The 19,365-nt window shown below is 30.8% G+C and overlaps 1 protein-coding gene across 3 annotated transcripts in view; it reads right to left on the reverse strand.

The window, feature by feature from the left end:
• Stat92E (Signal transducer and transcription activator Stat92E) overlaps positions 1 to 19,365 on the reverse strand; it is a 91,470-nt gene that overhangs the window by 45,063 nt on the left and 27,042 nt on the right. For all 3 annotated transcript variants that reach the window (XM_085825873.1, XM_085825871.1, XM_085825872.1), the window contains exons 6-9: positions 17,112 to 17,193; positions 6,916 to 7,031; positions 5,426 to 5,577; positions 1,413 to 1,574 (exon numbers count right to left, since the gene is read on the reverse strand). In XM_085825873.1, coding sequence (XP_085681999.1) covers positions 1,413 to 1,574; positions 5,426 to 5,577; positions 6,916 to 7,031; positions 17,112 to 17,193 — 512 coding nt within the window. The remainder of the gene's footprint in view (positions 1 to 1,412; positions 1,575 to 5,425; positions 5,578 to 6,915; positions 7,032 to 17,111; positions 17,194 to 19,365) is intronic.

A 19,365-nucleotide genomic window follows, 5' to 3' on the forward strand; every position in this document is an offset into this window, starting at 1 on the left:
TTCAGCAGTTTCTGCAACTATGTTATTATAAACATTCATACATATACTCATAAGCATAACAATCATAATAAACACGAATATGAACTAACCAAGCGGAACGAGAATGCAAATTATTAAGATCTTGATAGAAATTCAAACATTGGTAGTATTTGGGTGGGAGGAAAAGAATACCGAATGTACCGGAATTTTCTACTGCTTTCGCAATTCTTTGACCAACAGAACGATGGGCACCTGTCTGTATTTCTGGGCACACTCAAGGTTATGTTAATGCAGAGAAAGGGGAAAAAGCTATTTCTGGGAATATGATTCACCATCTGACATTCCATATTAGGAAGAAAAGTTCTTTATTTAGTTTCGGCTTTGGTACCGGGAAAAATTGCGCGTTCATTTTAAAAAAAGAACTAAAAGCAAAAAATAAGCACTAAAAACAAAAAATAAGGGCTTTAAAGAAAAAGTAAGCACCTATAAGGGACTTTATACTTTATTTTCAAATATAAGGACTTATAAGCACTTATAAGGACCGCTACGAACCCTGCCCCTGTGATATACAGGACTCCTTACAGCTTAGATTTGGTAACCTAAGTCTTTTGGCTTTTCACAAAATTAAAACAACCTCTTAAACAAAAAGGATTTTTAACTTTGAATCAAATCTAGGACAATGCTATGATGAAATGATGGTAATTCCAAAGAAGAATTTGCGAAGTTTTTTTAATAGACAATATGTTAGTAGAAGCATGCAAGATCCCAAGTCCCTACTTTGATAAGTATCTTTCTTATTATCTTCTGTAAAACATTTACTCAACTTTATATTTTGTAGCTTGATAAATGCTATACAATCCTTTGTAATATATAGCTTAATAATTTATCTTCACAAGCATTTACTTTTATAAAACAAAGTAACTGGCTTATAGTGGCCAATATTGCCAAATTTTATTTCGTTTAAATTCTTTCAATAAGAATTGAGTGAGATATATTCATATTGCATCATACATGACCTACTTGTTTGTAACTGGACCTGCTATTCTAAATCTAATGTTTATTTTCATGCTTGTTGCATATTTTTTAAAAATACCATTTTATTACTGAAAATAAGCACAAAAAATGCATATTCAGTTACATAATTATGATTTATTAGACTGACAAATGCTCAACTATTCCTGTCAATAAAAATTCCTCTTATTTTACATCTTTCAAATATACCAAGAAATGAAACAAGGGGAAATATTTAACTACTGGCTCTAAAGCCATATTTTATTATTTAAAGAAACATAATGTTAAAAATTGCAGGGTTTTTTTTTTTTTTTTTTTTCCTCCAAATAATATATAAGGAACTTAACTACAGTTCTTTTTAACTTCTAAAATACTAGAAAAAATAACAAGCAATTTCCTAATTAAAACTGAAAAATTTTTACCTTGTAACAAGTGAAGAAAGTAGACCAGTTATTTGTGAGTTTAAGACTGGCAGCTTTTCTAAGGTATTCGGAGGCATACTGAGTGAAATATAAGCACAAAGACTTTCAACCTGTCTGATTTGCTGTCTGTTTTGCCATATGATGTCAGCCAGAGCTTCACACCTAAAATTTAATAAATATTGGTCACAAATACAAATGGCCAAAAAAAAATCTTTACAGAAAATAAAGTACATTCAATTCAAAAAATCAATAAACTATAAAAAAAATTACATGATACAAATTAATTTCTTCAACTGAAACTGACACACAGAAATTTTGATTTTTGACACATACAAAAAAAAATTTAATGTAACACCTTTCATATTAAGAATTGATATCTTGATACTAAATAACAATGATGTTAAAAAAAATTGGAGGGAGAGTTCTAGTTTAATCAGTAGTTTTATGTAGATGGTTTTAGGCAGTGATGAATCAGCCCAGTTTGGATTCAACGTACATATTATAATGTGCTTATAGTTTGTCAGAATGGATATACAGGATATAAAGAAACTACTAGCAAAATAGATCTCTGCCACAATGCACACAGATGAGCTGGCTATTTCCCCTGGAAATAATCTAATGTTCTTCAAGTAACAAACAAGAATTAAGTCACCAAATTAATATAATTTCATGACATACGTGACATTACAGGTATTATATAAATTTCTATATAATTTAGAAGAATACTGTTTTTCATGCAGGTTTTTCTCATTGCACATTTCTGTGCTGATTTTTACATTTGAAATGGCAGTGCAAAAATGAAAATTTGATAAAATTTTATTAACTAACGAATTAGAAGAAGGGGTAAAAATTAATCTTAACAATGACTACAAGAAACTTTAGTTTTGTCAGAGGTTAAATTCTACAGATGAAAAAATAAATCATAACAATTTCGACAGCAGTTTACTATTTTATAAAGCTATTAAATGTCATTCAAATCTACATAATTAAATTTTATTGGTGGTATAGGGAATCTTATGTTAGTTAACCAGTTATTAGGATTTCAGCCTTTACTATAACTTCTCTTTTCCATATTCCTCACCAGAATGCAAATATGAATGCAATAGTTTAACATAGATATGTATATTCAATCAATAAAAACTACTTTTTTACCTTTTATCAAAAACAACATTTGACCTTTACCATTTTCTAAACTTATAACTTTTTTTTATGAACTACAAATTTTACAAACTTTTAGTTTTTTGAAATACTTCTAACAGGGTTGCCACTCATACAGGAGAATGAAATTCTCTGACTGTTCCAAGTTCTCCAGGTGTTTTTTAAGAAAATTGCAGTCTATCTGTGTAGCGAGTGTTCACTGTGACGAGAGGTAAATTAATTATGGTACCACTTGAAAACACAAAAATTTGCCAATTACACATTACTTTACAAATATATGTGACTTATAATACATAATCCCCAAAGCATCACTATTATAACTATAACAGAAGTTGTTTTCTCCATTGAAGATTGAGATTAGAATCTGCCCAATCTGGATTAAAAAATGTCTTTTTTGCAGACATTTTGCAGCTAAACAAAAAAAAAATCTATTTAATGACATTTTTGAATAAATTCAGGTATTTTAAATTTATTTAGAAGCAAACATAAGAAAAAATATGTGCATTAAATTTTGTGATGGTATGTCATCGTACTGCTAGACTTGAGTTTCAGGAGTATGACAGAGAAAATTATCTGAAATTTTAAAGTATTATTAATTAATAATAAATAAATTTAGAAGGATGAAGCCACATTAAATGATACAAATGGCATTAAAATAAAGTTAATTAAAAATTAAATTTCAAAAATCAATGATATGTTGGCTAATATAATATTCGGTCTACCGGAAAGTTATGTCTGTTTTATAACAACAATTTTCAACACATAAGCACATGTTTATTTGCCGTATATTCGTCTCTCTATACTTTATCGCTTAATCTATATATACTGAAGTAGCAAGTTAACTAAAAGTTGATTCACGTTAGTCTTAAGTGTGAAGCAATAGTATACCCATGGCCACTGATAAAGTTCATTTACACCACTGTATTTTATACGAATTTCAACAAGGAAGAAATGCTACAGAAGCATGTAGAAATTTATTGAAAGTGTTTGGTGAAGGTTTCTGATAAGGCATGCAGAAGATGGTTCGAAAAATTTGAAACGGGTGATTTCAAACTTTCTGATAAGAAACATTCTGGTTGATCAACTTTGATCGGCAACGGTGTTGTTATGACCATGTTGGAGCAAGATCTTTTTGTGACAGCATCGGAGATCGCAGAAAGACTTAATTCAGCTCAGCAAACCATTTCGAACCATATTCGGAAGATAGGATTGGTGTGGAATCAAGATGAGTACCACATGAATTAAGTCAGAAGAATTTGGATAATTGAGTCATCATATGCACATCTCTGCTTGCTCTGAACAAAATGAAGCCCTTCTTAAACCGGATGATAACTGGGAAAAGTGGATCACCCACAGAAACATCGTAAGGAAAAGGGCATATTGTGAACCCAGAAAACCTAGCCCTCCCAACTCTAAACCAAATTTGAGCCTGAATAAGGAGAATGTTGTGTATATGGTAGGGGCATTTGAGGACCAGTAGATTATGAGCTTTTAAAACCAAACAAAAAGCTCTATTCAGAGAAGTACTGTCAGCAACTAGACAATTTAAAGACAACAGTCCAAGAAAAGAGGCTGGCGATTTTCAACAGGAATGACATCGTACTGCATCATGATCATGCCAGACCACATGCTGCTTTGGGAATAAGGCTGGGAAATTCTGTCGCATACACCATATTTTCCAGACTTAGCACTCTCTGACTATCACTTGTTTTTGTCCTTACAAACTTTATGAAGAGTAAAATATTCAAAAATGAAGTAGATAACAAACAAGCACCAGCTCAATTTTTTGCATAAAAAGTTACATCATTTTTGAAAAATGAGATATACAAACTGCCCTCACATTGGCAAGAAGTCATTAATAATAATAACAATTATATTATTTTAATAAAGTTTATTGACAGTAAGAAAAATTTGTATTTTGTTTTATTCCAAAAACGAACAGAACTTTCCAGTAGACCGCATATTAAATGTTTAGGTTGATAACCGATTATTATTTTTCATTTTACTGCAAATTGACAAATAAGATCTTTATTAAAAAGAAACAAAAAGTTTAAAAGATTTTTTGTGGTAAAATCCTAATATATGGTACAGCCTTTGCACGATTTTGAAAATTGTCACCAACATCAAAGGACCCGTTTACTGCTCATCATAAATGTCTGATTTACTGCTCATCATCACGTCGCCAAATCCCATGTATATAGTTTACTCGGATTAGAGTGATTTTGTTTTATATGAGAACAGGTAGGTATTTTTTGTCATTCAACATGCACTGCACATGTGCATGCAAGTCTCTTAATTCTCGAGTTTACTGGGAACTTGCTTTGCCTTTCTAAAAGACAATCTGATTGGAACTGAAACAATTGTTCTAGCTGCCCGAATGACGCTAATGTGACAGATACATAATTCACCAGGAAAGTAATCGCTTCCAACATTGGTGCAAAAGTCACTTTTTTGGAAATCCCCATATGAAATTCCTTGACTTTTCAGATTTTGACTAAAATATTTAAATTCCCTGACTTTTTCCAGTTTTCCAGGTATCATGGCAACCTTGTTCTAATGCCATTATCCACTCAACTACAAAATGACAGTTTTAAATTTTATTTTTTCATACTTTTAAACTGTCTACCTAAGGTATTTAGCAGCTAAGTTATTGTCATTGTTCATTTTCATATACATTTATTCCTTATCAAAAACACTTTTATCTCTCTGTTCAAATATTAATATCTAGAACTTTTTACATGTACTGTTTTTACTTCTGAACCTTTCTCAAGAAATTTAAATCCAATTCTTTCTAGAAAATGTTTTGAACTGCAACTATAAATTAAATTATCATTCTAACATTATTAAAATCTTACCATTCTTGAATTTGATCCAAGTTATTCTCAAATGGAACACCATTTCCAGCTAACTGCTGTCCTCTCTTCCATCGAATTAATTCTGTGTCTAAAATTCTTTTTTGTAGATCATTCAGCTCTAGGACAGTTTTCTGATGTTGTTCAACTAATTTCTAAAAAAGTTCAAAAATGTGTGATTGAAATCTAAAAACACACTTTTTTCCCCTTAGCACATTAGTTTGTTAAAAAATTGCAGGACATATTTAAGAAATATTATGAAAAAGAGGAGACAATTTGATATTTACAGATTCTTGAATATTCAGATAGATTTTACTAGATTCTACATTTCAGGTTCAACAAAAACTTGCTTATGAGCATCAAATTACTCTTTTAAAACATTCAATGTGTATACAACATGTCCACAAAAGTCCTTACCCAAACTTTATTTTTGTAACCACTAGTCACAGAAATATTCCTGTTATAGAAATGTTTTGGCATTTTCAAGTTTAAAGAAGTCAATTTTGTAAAAATTACAAATCTAGCTTTTTACACATTTCTCTGATCCCTATACTTATATTTAGGAAAATTGTGTGCTTGTTATAAAAATATAAAATACAAAATTATGTGATTCCCATATGACAAAAATGAACAGAGGTATATAATATTAAAACTGATCACACTCAAGGTCCGTAGAAAAATTGAGCACCGAAATGTTTGTATTTATGCATAACTAAACATAAAACATCATTCAGGGAAAGGTTTCTGATGTTCAAGATTATGCAATAAGCAATTCTACACAAATTATTGTGAACAACACTATCCCCCCCCCCAAAAATGGAGGTATTCACAGAATTTTATAGAATGTAACTATATATTTGTATTTATATGTAACTAAAAATAAAGTATCATACACAGAAAGGTTTCTACTGTTAAGAGATTATTATGCAATGAGCAATTCTATGCAGATTACTGTATTACTGCATTCTATACTGTATTCTATACAAATTACATTGATATATATATATATATATATATATTTTTTTTTTTTTTTTTTTTTCAAAATGGCATACAGAACTTTATAGAAACTCAAAATTAATTTTGTAAAGAAACAGAACAAAAAGGAAGAAAAGCAGGAATTCATCTAAAATAAAAAATTTTGCTAGATTCACGATCTATGCTTACTTAGGTAGATGACAATAACATGCATGCAGAAAATGTTAAATAACTTCAATAATAATGTATATTCACTAAATGTGCAAAATTTTTTCTAATTTACTTCTTCAATCAAAATATGCAATAAGTAGAGTGCTTTTTTTTATGTTTATTTGCATATACATGTAAGACAAAATTGCCATTAAAACTGCCACTGAATTTTCTGATAATCGGAATTTTATTTGTTTACATCCAAAAACAAATGCAAACTACAGATACTCATAGGTTAAGCAGTCAACAATTATCATAAATATACTGTACAACTAAACTAACACATGAGTGAAAACTGTTCAACATACCACTCTTAAATGTATTAAATCTTGGACTTTCTGTCTTAAGGCTTGGTCAAATAATTCTTTCTCTTTTTGTAATTTAGCCAACACTTCTACATTATTTGACATTTGCTGTAAATGAGCTGCAAAATTAAAACAAAATTTATTAGACAATCAAGCATCATGTATACATAATTACTCAAACTTTATTACTGGATTTGAATTTTACGTGACAGCATCCTTTTAAACATTTAATTTTTGCACATACAACAGAGAAATCCAATTTTCTACTAAATCATCAAATCTGGCTCCGACAAGCAATACACATTAAATAGAAAATGCAGATATTAAAAAACTGTTTGCTATTTTACTAAATACATCTCCAATCTGCCCCCATTAATAAAATCCAAATGATGTTTAACTATCGTTGTTAATAATTTATATGATAACAAATTATAAAGTTATCTGCTGTTTGCCTTTCACACTTGTTTACATACAAAAAAAACCTGATGTGCATACCACATGACTTTCTTGTATGGAATATTAAATTATACACATTTTTTCCTGAATTTCATTTAAACTCATTGAATTGAATTAAATCTACATTGTTCGATAGTGCATAAACCACAACAGAATAAATGCACTCTTTAAAATTCATTATATATATTTATTTACCATAGCGACACTCTGGCGCTAGGTTCACTTAACTGCGTTACATTTCATTCATTTTATAACTTAGAATGCAGAAAAATTATAGCATATGAAGAATTATCTAATTGTTGCCACATGTTCTATGCAAATACAATAATAAATCTAAAATGATGTATAAAAGAAATTAAACATAAAAAAGAAACAGTTTTTCACAGACGACTCAGCGCCGCTTACCTAATGCACACGCGCTACTTGTAAACATTCTCCTGTCCGAGACAGACTGGCGACAACATTTGCTGCTAATACAAAACACTCGAATTTCATTAGAGATATATTTCTCATTCAAAAACTCTTTCCCCCCTTTTCTTTACAATTAAATTAGAGTTTCTACACAAAAACAAACAATCGGCAAGCAGGTAACAAGGCAGGTTTTTCGGTGCACAAAAATGAAAGTTTAATCTTGGTCCCACTCGGCAAAAAGACGCTGAAGGTGCAGAAACTAAATTCACTCTTCTTCTAAGTTTCAAATGTAAACAAATATGACTGCTATGATAAACAAAAACTACGCTTAGCCACACTTAAACAATTTTTAAATTGTTGATAATTCTACAACTATTGGATGCAGATTAACTAAAGGCATAAAAACCTTAACCGGAAGATAACAACAACATTAATTCAATCTTTTTCAAAGCAAAAAATGTGCAATTTACCAACATATAAGATTTTTTGGTACTATTCGGTTTCGACGGCCGTAAAAAATCGCCAAACTATTGTTGATGCCAATGCTGCCAAAAATAATTGCGGTAACCTAGTAATTGCGGCAAGAAAGGAAGTATAATAGTAAATAACTATCTAAGATTGATGTTTTAATTTAGATGAAAGGTTAATTTCATATAATACTTTTTTATTATTATAATTTATATGAAAAAGACTAAACATGACTGAATGGAAGCAAAAGAGTAAATAACTATTTCAGATCATTATTATAATTTATTTATAATTTATATAAAAATTGCTAAACATAACTGAATGAATGTCTGCATCGCTATTTCGCTACCGACTTATCGCTAAAGTATAATTTCATCTCGTTGGTTGTTCAAACATAATTTTCTATAATGAATGATGACTTTTCTTTGAAAATATTCTCGGTAAAGTGCAGAATCGCTCACTTATTTGTTTGCCGCTTTTTACAAGGGTAAAAACAATTGGATTTTTGTCAATTTTCTTTTACTTTTTAATTGAAAATAGGTCAATGTGTACATAGATGAAGCCAAGGGTGCACAGTGCCATTTTTGTGCAATTCTGGGAGTTTTTTTTTAAGTGAAAATAGGTCGATGTGCACATGGATACCAATAATGTGCAATTCTTAAAAACGTGTCAAACAGTGGGTGATTCTGCACTTTACCCAAAATTCTATTGCCGGCTTTTCGTCATGGGCAATTTCCAAACTGTTAAATCCATAGGATATTAAAAAAGGATTTAAAAATTAAACTAGTATTTCAATGGTGTCTTAAGAAATATAGAACTATATAAACTTACGCAATCTGAAATCAGCGCATACGCTAGATTTGGCGCGCTGTTAAATGAGCGCGTTTGCTAGATTTGGCGCTTTTGCGCATATATTTTCGCTGCAATTTTTTTTACAGTCCTCAATACGGAATAGTACCGATTTTTTTAAAATATGAGCTCAATGGAGTTACAGGTGGGTATATATATTTACAAAAAGAAAACATGGTAATAGGCCAAAAATTTTTTTAACCAGTTCTGCGCTATAGCTGCAGGACCGAAGTCAATCAAAGCATCTAACGTTAAAATTGAATTGGAATCCAAGCAAGGTACTTCCTCAACAAAACGAAAAACTTTTTAATAGCTATTTCTATAAATAATAGAAAATTTAATCTCAGCCTTAAACAGCTAAAAACTTATGTACAGATGTCACACCAAAACATTGTTAAAGTGCATTCGATAGCGGTCAAAATGGATATTTTCATTGAAATATGATACCCTGAATTACAATACTTCCTTTACATCGTACAAGGAAGTAAAAAGTGGCAATGATTTCTCTATGCTTTAAACTGCTTTGGCAAGGAAACAGAAACAAACTAAAAAATTAAAACAATTCACCAATTTTAGCTGCTTTATTTCCTTCCCCCTTTTTAATTAGATCTTCTATAATCAGTACAAATACCATCGTTATACAACAATAGCATGAAACAAAGGAGGGTACGAGAGATTTAAATCCCAATCATATTTTGAGTACACTTTAAGAGAAAAATACTTGACTTCCTGAAGCAGATTCTGAATTACACATATTCCAAAGTAACTTGCTCTTTGAACAAAGATCTATGTTATACTTTATTGTATTAGATCTATATTATACTATGTATGCATTCGGCATTTTTCTAAAATTACTAAAATGGTTCAGAAAGTAAGCACCACTTGCGTATATCTCCCACACATCTGACAGCACAAAGGTCATGCATGTATAGTAACATCATTCAACTCGACAACATATTAGCTTAGCCATTTTGTTTGTTTATGTTAATGGTTAAGGTCAGCGTTTATCATGTTTAAAATAATCAATCAACCAGCCAGCTGTGAAATAAGAGCCGGTGTCAAGCTGTTGAAAGCGAAAAAAGTTCAATCTTGTCAAATTTATTGTCAGATAAGTAAAACCTATAGAGAGAACGCGACCAGTGAAGGTATGGTGTGAAAGTGACTTAGGATGTTTAAAAAAGGAAGGGAAAATGTCCACAACGAGGAGTGCAGTGGATACCTATCATTGATTACTAAAGAATCGGTGCAATGTATCGTTGAAAAAGTTCATTTCAATAGGCTATTCACAATTTTGTTTGAATAGAGAAATGTGATCTTCAGCAACAAATTATGGTTTTCTCTCAATGCTGATGATTGCCACTAATGTCTCTGGAGATGGAAAGGCAAGTGGTCCAATATACCATTTGTTACTGAGCAGCACACAGCTAGAACACAGGGTGTGTCAGTCTACAGACCAATCAACTGGTGTAGCCATTTGCCTTTATGCTGCAAGGTACTCTGCTCACAGGTATGCCGACGACATTTTGCAGCTGATTGTGTTATCTAAGCTAGCAAGTAGTCTATGTACTGTTTCCCAGCAGAACAACACTCAGAGATACATACAGCAGTATACAAATAACACCCCAACTCGCTGATCAGTTGCTCCATTCGTCATCATCAGTTGATCTCGCTGATCAGTAGCAAAATCTCCCACAGTGGAACATTGGCAACTTCGCAGACTCTATGCCCAACCGAGTATCCGCATGTGCAGCTGCCAGGGGTGACTTTACCACCTACTGATTTTCAATTCTTCATATTGCTACTCATATATAAAACTCTTTTATCACCCAATTTTTTTTATTATTTGTTTATCTACTCAAACACTATACTATTGCAGTTTTGTAGTTGTGGCTCAACTATTTCTGTGTGCATATATTTTTTTGCAACAGAGTGTATATTGTAGGTCAGGAGTTCAATGAATAATGCTGGCAGGAGTCATGGTGCTTGGTTCTACAAGTCTTTCGAATTTTCCAATGCCTTGGAAGCAACCCATGCAAGGCCAACTTCGCACAGAGAAGACGCAACAATTTCACTCTTACCAGCCCAGTGTCATTTTTCCAGCTACCAAAGTACAAATCTCACCAGCTTTCAAGCATCAAAAACCTCTTAGCAAATTGCTAATTAACCGCCATGATCTAAATTCTATAGCCCATTGATACTGCAAAGAATATCCAATTCTTTGCAGTATCAATGGGCTAATCAGAAATCATCAGAATTCAATCAATCATGGGCTATCAGATTCATCATGGGTATCAATGGGCTAATCAGAAATCAATCATGGGAATCAATCATGGGCATCAATGGGCTAATCAGAAATCATCAGAAATTTAATGAAAAAAGGCACAAAATTTAGACCAGTACTGAAAATTGGCAAAAATCACAGTTTTAGAAGTTTCGAAAAAAATCTCGACAAGTTCATAGTTAAAACTAGTTACAAATTAAATATTCCAAATTCTGCTTTTATGGTTTGGAAACACGAAGTGTTAGAAGAATTGAAGAAAAGAATTCGAAGGACTGAATTTAACAGCAATTTACCATGGAATTTTCTGTCCTATATTGCAAGATTTGAAACAAAAATTCGTATTCGCCAAAATTGACAAAGCCAGTAATAATTTCAGCATTATTTGAAAATTTTTTTGTCTCAAAAATTAATACTGAACAATGCCATTACTTACAAACTTACCAATATACAAGAAAATGTCACTGCAAAAAAGCTAAAAGCTATAAGAAACTACAAATTACACAACCAAACTACAACAGATTATCAAGTCTTTATGCTTTTCCTAAATTCCATAAATCACCACTCAAATTTAAATTTATAGCAAATGGTACAAGTAATTATAAAAAGAATATAGATTACATATTTGCAATTAAAATTTAAAAAATCTGTATTTTAAATCATCAACTCGTTAACAAGCAGCACAACTATAATTGGATTATTTAATAATGCTCTACTTCTCAACAAATTTAAAAGTTTAGAAATCAAGAACATTAACTGCTATGACTTTGAAAACCTTTACACTTTTCTACCATTAGAAGAAATTTTAACTAGTTTAATGCAACTCCCACAAATTCTTCCTGACATGCTTTAACATCCTTTGAATCGAAAGATGGAAAACTTACCTGCACTGGCAATTATTTAATAACTACATTAAATTCAATAAGATCTTTCAGCAGGTGAAAGGAATTCCAATGGGATCAAACAGTTCTACATAAATATGAAACCTATTTATTTTTGCAAATTTCAACTAAGTTTGAATAAGAATGAATTAAAGTTATTTGCAAATACATTTAGATACATTGATGATATTATAACTTTCAATAATAATTCCGCTTTTGAACAATTCAAAATTTACTCAAATAGTTTAACACTTAATAGAACTAATACAAATCAAGATAATACTGAACACTTAGACCTGCTCATAAATAAACACAGCAAAATTAAATTATATGATAAAAGGAGAAATTCCCAGTTTGATACTATTAAACTAATTAATTGGAACTCCAATATGTCTAGAAAAGTAATAGGTAACACTTTTTACAACCAAATAATTAGAATAAAAAATATATGTACTGAAATAGAAGATTTAAAGCAAGAAATAATAAAGCTAATTAATATTCAAGTTAATAACCAGGTCCCAACACAATTTATTAATTTCTATATTAAAAAGGCAGGCATTAACTTTAATTTTTTGACTCTTTATGGCATTATAACATTACCCTTACTGGAGGGTAATAGAGGATTTTGAAGAGTTGATGGATTATAACTTGTACATATTAATTAATTATTAATTAATGCTACTCAAATGCTACTCCACTCTCGGAAATACAAATGTATAGAAGGTAAGTTAAATTAAAACTTACTATTTACTTGCCTTTTTTGTATTATTTAGGTATTTTTTATAGATTGTATATAGTTTATTTTTTGATTTACATGCATAATTCGTGTCGGGGAAGTTTTCAAATAGACAAAGGTTTCTAAATTACTTTGGTTTTCTACTCTTTTTACATTCACAATTTTCATTTTATTATTATTTTGATTCTTAGTCAATTTGCTTTCTAAATTTCTCAAAATTCCTTTTGTTTAAATTTTTTAGTAATTCACTAGATTTAATTTACTATAGGTTTTGAATATTACTACATCCATGCCTATATGGATGACGAAACACAAATTGAGTAATTGAAGAGTTAGGTTTGGAGGCAACTTTCCCTTGATAAGATCTGTCTCCTGCCTGCTCAACAATTAATCACTAACGCAAATTAATTTAGTCTTAGAAATTTAAAAAAAGAAATTTTTTTTAGGATTAATTTTTTGGAATATTTATTCATGGTTTTAAACACTTGCACTTAATTTACATATGCTCTCCAAATTTAAATGATATTGTAAATTAGTTCGCAGCAATAATTAATCATTTATTTGTATGCAATTAAAATTTCATAACTTAAAATTTTAATTTTAATTAACTTTAAATTTACTTTATATGAATAGAGAATGTTAGTTAAATTCAAATTTCATTCTTTGCAGCAATGGCACAAGAGAACTATTTAAATTTAATTTAACTTTACTATTTATTCTTATTAAACAATTATACTAATATAGAATTTATTAGGAACTCATTATATTATTATTCAGGTTTATTAGGAATATACTGCCTGAAAGAATATCTTCTTCGGAAGGCCTTCAAGTTTTTCATCAATTGTTATGAACTCATCGACAGTGTAATATTATTCACAAAATCTTCAGGTGCAAGTTTATCTGATTCTTTCTTGACAACGCAAGTTCCTATGTCATCAAAATGCAAATATCTTGATAAAAAAAAGAAAATGTTTGTATGACATAGCTTTGTGGAAAATTTCCAAGCCGGTTCCTTCTGTTGCCAACAGATCCCGCACATTTACATGAGATGACTTATGTCACAAAAATATAAAAGACCTATAAAAGCACAAATTTCAATTAGAGTTGTGTGATGAGCATCTTTCTCTCTCTTTGAAAGCTGTCAGAAATAGATACAATATAAATATTTGTATAACTGACGACTTTCAGCAACATTTGTTCGCTTTGTAAAAGTTCCCCCCCCCCCCCCCGATTCATTTGGAGTCTGCATGTATTTTGCCTTACCGATGTTTCCAGGCAATTTAGTAATAATATTATGAGCACAAATTCTAACATCAGTTTTAGGCTTTTCTTTTGACCATTGGTGTTTTTTTTTTTTTTTTTTTTTTTTTTTTTTTTTTTTTTGTCTTTTCTAATAAAGCAATAAATGACATTTTTGTTTTCAAAATGCATCTCGATTTCTGAATCAGTATCATGAGAACAAAAAAGTCATTATAACTTTCAGCATCAGTTTCTTCAATGGAGTCTTCAACAGTTGATACATCTAATATTTTTTTGCAAATGTTACATCTCTTCCTTATAGGATAAATTATGCGACACGTTTGCAGCTTTCTGTGCTACCACAAATTAACTATGTTACAGCAATGCGAATAGGCGCATTAGGTCTGAAAGATCCGATCAAAACAAAACTTTGAATTAAATTTCTGGCGAAAAACTTCGGACACATAAAGGGGATGGCCTTGGAGGAGACTACACTAAAGCACAACCACTTGGGGAAAATAGGGGCATTTTCAAAAAGCTTTCTTTAATCGGGCGGGTCCATTGGACACAGCGCGCGCACTTACAGGTTAAATTTTTAAATGCCAGTAGATGGTGCTAAGTGGTAACAATTTTCACATTGGTTAGGTCATGTGGCTTTTTGTCCTTCATGTATCAGCATCAGTTTCTGTTCCATGCTTCTGGTTTTGATAGATTTATTGGTATAAGCAAACTGGGATTCACAGCTCTTTAAGTTAAAACGGCACCAGGCGCCTTTTCTTTCCCTCTTCATTTTTATTCTTTGCATTTTCATCATTAGAACGTGAGGAAGTGTATCCAGCTTTTACTTTTTCTTTTTTTTTTTTTTTTTTTTTTTTTTTTTGTTAGGAGAATGTGGGAATGCGCATCTAGCTGACCTTAGAGAGTGCAACGCCACCGATCTTCCATGATGGAAAAACTCTGACCAGTTGTCCTTTTTTATGTTTATTTTAAAACTTAACATAGATTTTCCTTGGTTAATTAAAAAGTAACTTTAGAGCATTATTACAGAAGGGGAAAGACATCAGCTTTCCCAATGTGTGATGCATCTTACTTGCTTGGCATTTGTTTGGCGAAAAAAGGTCGCCATTGTCTTATGTGTCGATCCTCGTGTTAAATTATTCCACACATAACGAATTATTAAATTGGAATTTAATTCCTACAGATAATTATTGCTTAATTTTCTTTTACATTTCATATTTGTAATTTTGTTTTCATGTGTATAGTATTTGTTTTCATGCATATAGTTATAATTTTAGTGTTTCGCATTTTCATTTATTTCTATTAATGTGATATTCTTTATATCAATACATATTAAGAATTAGTATATTGAGTACGTAACTCAAAAAATCAAGGTCATTATATTAAAATCCCAATTTTATATGAATTATTTTGTAAAAGTAGGCTTAACTGGTGAAAATTCATTGGCCAGTGGCAATGTTCCATTTCGGGGGGTTCGGTACCGTGGCTGCACTTTGTACTCCGCCCGCTGGTCCTTAAGTAGTTAAATGCTTCTTTTAAATTTTGCAAATGACTTGTATAATAATGTATCTTTTGAGAAAATGTTATGTTCTTAGTATTTTTGGCTTGTGTTTCTCAGTTTCTACATTTCACTTTTTTGTCTTGCATATATGCATAAAAAATTTATGTATTTAACAATTTTTCTTCATTTTCCCTTATACTGTATTTCCCCCCCCACCCCAAGATTGAAATTTTTTTAAACTATTAACATATTTTCCCTTTGCTCTTTTGTACATGATTTTTTTCCTTTGGGGCCTAGTTTATTGGTAAATTGTATTACTTTGATTACTTTTATTTTTATTCTGTGTATTCATTTTGTATTCGTATTTTTGTATTATCATTTCATCCGTTTTATTTTCCCTTGCATCTATCACTTGAAATGTTCTTTGAGCAGATTTTTTTTTTACCCAGACATGACAGGTGTTCTGACACTTAAGAAATTTCCCAAATATGTGATTTCATCTTACTTCTATTATACACATTCCAGCTCATTGTAGCCATATTTACTGCTGATGTTATTTGTTCTGCTGATGTTGTTTGTTTGTACTGCTGACGTTAGAAAGATTGAACATCTTTCAAAATCTGTGTCTTTTTTCACCACCAATTCTTCATTCCTTTTAAGTCCCCAGCCAAGACTCATTCATTTGAGTGTACCCCTGGGGCTTTACAAGTTAATTTGCCCAGCTATATTGTGCTCTGTGTGATGTGTCCAGCTCGATTACCATCACATATTGTAACTCGTTTTTATTTGTTCGTTTTTATTGTAACTCGTTTCTATTTTTTATTTGTTATGTTCTTATTCTAAACACATTTTTCAAATATTAAATTACTCGCATAATTATCCCTTCTCCCATTTTCAGATGATAAAATTTTTTTAAGAAAAGATAAAAACGTGAGGAAATATGGTATTTTTTTATATGGTTTCTTCCTTACATATATCCTTTCTTTCTTCCTTCCTTGTACATGATATAGCTTTATAGACAATTAATTATGAATTTTATTAATAAATCTTTTGTGAACAATGGGGTCTTGATTATGCTGATCAACTGCTGCTGCATATTCAGTTGCCAATCCCTAATCGCCCCCATCACTGACATTCTTTAAAATTTCATAGACAACCAGGGCACCAATATCAACCCTGCTGGAAAAGCCTAACCTATGCAACTAAAAAAATCAAGATTTAATTACTTCAATTTTAGTTCATCATTCCTATACTATATTTTTTACTTAACCTATGAAATAAAAATAGCATACATATATTTACTACTGGCTCACAATCATCATTACAAGCAATCTACCTCACAAATAAAAAATCACAGCTTACCTTGTCGCTTTGAGCTTTCCTGATACTGAATAACAAATGCTTCCTGAGCTTGCTGCATTTGCCGTAGATCTTCTGCTGTTTCCTGGTAAAAGGAAGAAAAATTATGTACAAAAAGTGCATAATGGTTATTTTTCACAATAAACATACTAAATATACAAATTACTTTACTGCACATCATTTTTGTTGATGAATTTTTCAATATGGTAAAAAAACATTTTTATCAAATTTGGATAATGCTCAAACTAATATGGAAAAGATATATTTTAACCCTTTGCATCACGGTGTGCCTGGTCTGGGCACACCTAAAAATTTCCTTCTGTACGCACAGAAAAATTGAATGAAAGAGGATTTATAGGTTACTGTGAACCTTTTTTATTTATAGTAGATGGCAGCCCAATACAAACCAGTCCATATATTTTGGCCATGTTTAGTTTCTAACGACCTTTATTTTTCAAAGAAATCCAGATTTTTTTTAAGATATAAAAGGATTTGTTTGAAAAGAAATTTCCATGTTATTTTCTTGGCTGTATGCTAATTTCCTTATTCTATATTAGTTTTAAATTTTTACCTTGAAATCTTGCCTAAAATCGAATGGGGAACATCAGGTGTGCTCAGAGTGGGCTCGATGAGAGACTATGTCACTGAGAGGGAACTGTATCTTTGTTTCTCTGCAGCTCATCGGTCAGTTCATTCACAATAGAAAGGTAGGTCCACACTTGTGTTTAATTTCCTGTTTTTCTCTTTCTTCTTTTCTCTCTTTTTTTTCGGGAGAGGGGAGGTTTGATTATAACTAAGAAATTGTTGGAGTGATTTTTCTGAAGATCAGGGGTAATTTTATCGGTTAGCTGTTTGGTTTATCACTAGAGCAGTTAGTTCTCTTTTTCTCTTTCGCTTTAGTTCAAGGAACTTTTGTTAGCGCTACGTTTATTAGTCTCGAGTTGTATACACTTATTTAATTTCAAATTGTAGATACTGTAGTCAAAAGTCTTTAATCTGGACTTGTCGGGACTTTGTCGATTCCGGAATAAATATTGATTTTTCCGGATTATAGATCATCAGTTTAAATCTGGTAAGATGGTATGCAGAAATTATAAAATTAAAAATATGAAACTGTAATTTATGAAATAAAGAGCAATTATGATCTAAAGGGTATCAAAATTTACAAAAAAAAAAAAGCTTAATATTAATTTTTTTACTTTATTAAACATTTCTTTTAACGCGCACACGCATAAAGCATAAATTACGCATAGTCGAAAGTAGAAAATTGCAACCAGAAAATTATTTGATGTGTATTCATAATCTTTATATAATGACGAGGAAATTGATTTAAATCATATTGGAGTACATCGAGAGGAAACACTACATTTAGTAAGGAATTATAAGCCAAATAAAATAAAAACATCTGGGACAGTATGTAAAAGAATTAAAATGGTAGTAAAATTTTGCATGATCTGTAACTTAAAATTTTGCATGAGCTGTAGCATAAAATTGATGCTTAAAATAAATCTAGAGTAAAATCCTTAATTTTGAGGACTAGTATATATTTTATACCATGGCCCCTGTACATTTTTTTCTTCATAACTACGATTAGTTAACTTTTTCAGCTCTATTTTTTACACAATTTTGATGTGCATCTACAGAAACTGGTGTTTGAATGCAGTTATTTAAGTTTAGAGTCAAAAAAACTCTAAAATTTTTGCAGAAATTTAAAATTTTGAAAATAAAATTCATGTTTTTAGGCACTTTGATGATACCACCCAGCTGAACATACTTATATAAGATATGTGAAAAAAACCTTTTGAAAGTGATTTAATTTCAATAGCATTATTTTATCAAAACATTTAACAAATATAACACTGCATGCATAAAATGTATCATCCCAAGTTTTTTTTTTTTTTTTTTTTAATTTGACGAACTGAAAAAATATTTAGCCTGTCAATGTTTGTTATTAGCTAACGTTAATGCAGAGTGTACTGAAGTAAAAAGAAAATATGAAAACTTATATTCGGTATTCACAAATCATGCAAGTCACTATGATGAAATAGATGATAAAATTTGATATTTATGTTGATTATCTAATATTCAGTAAGTTGTCTTGGGAACACAGCGAAAGTCAGCTTCGAGCTCCTGGAGAATCACAGTGCCTGTTTCAGTGAACCTTTATGTGAATGCGCGGTCTAAATCCAGATGGAAAAAACTCTTGAGCAGCGATATGCGATAAAGCTTTGTTTCAAATTTGAGAAAATGCCGTCGG

The sequence above is a fragment of the Stegodyphus dumicola genome, chromosome 10 (genome assembly GCF_044657685.1).
Source record: "Stegodyphus dumicola isolate Sdum_Otavi_A_Nest chromosome 10, ASM4465768v1".
Classification (NCBI taxonomy): domain Eukaryota; kingdom Metazoa; phylum Arthropoda; class Arachnida; order Araneae; family Eresidae; genus Stegodyphus; species Stegodyphus dumicola.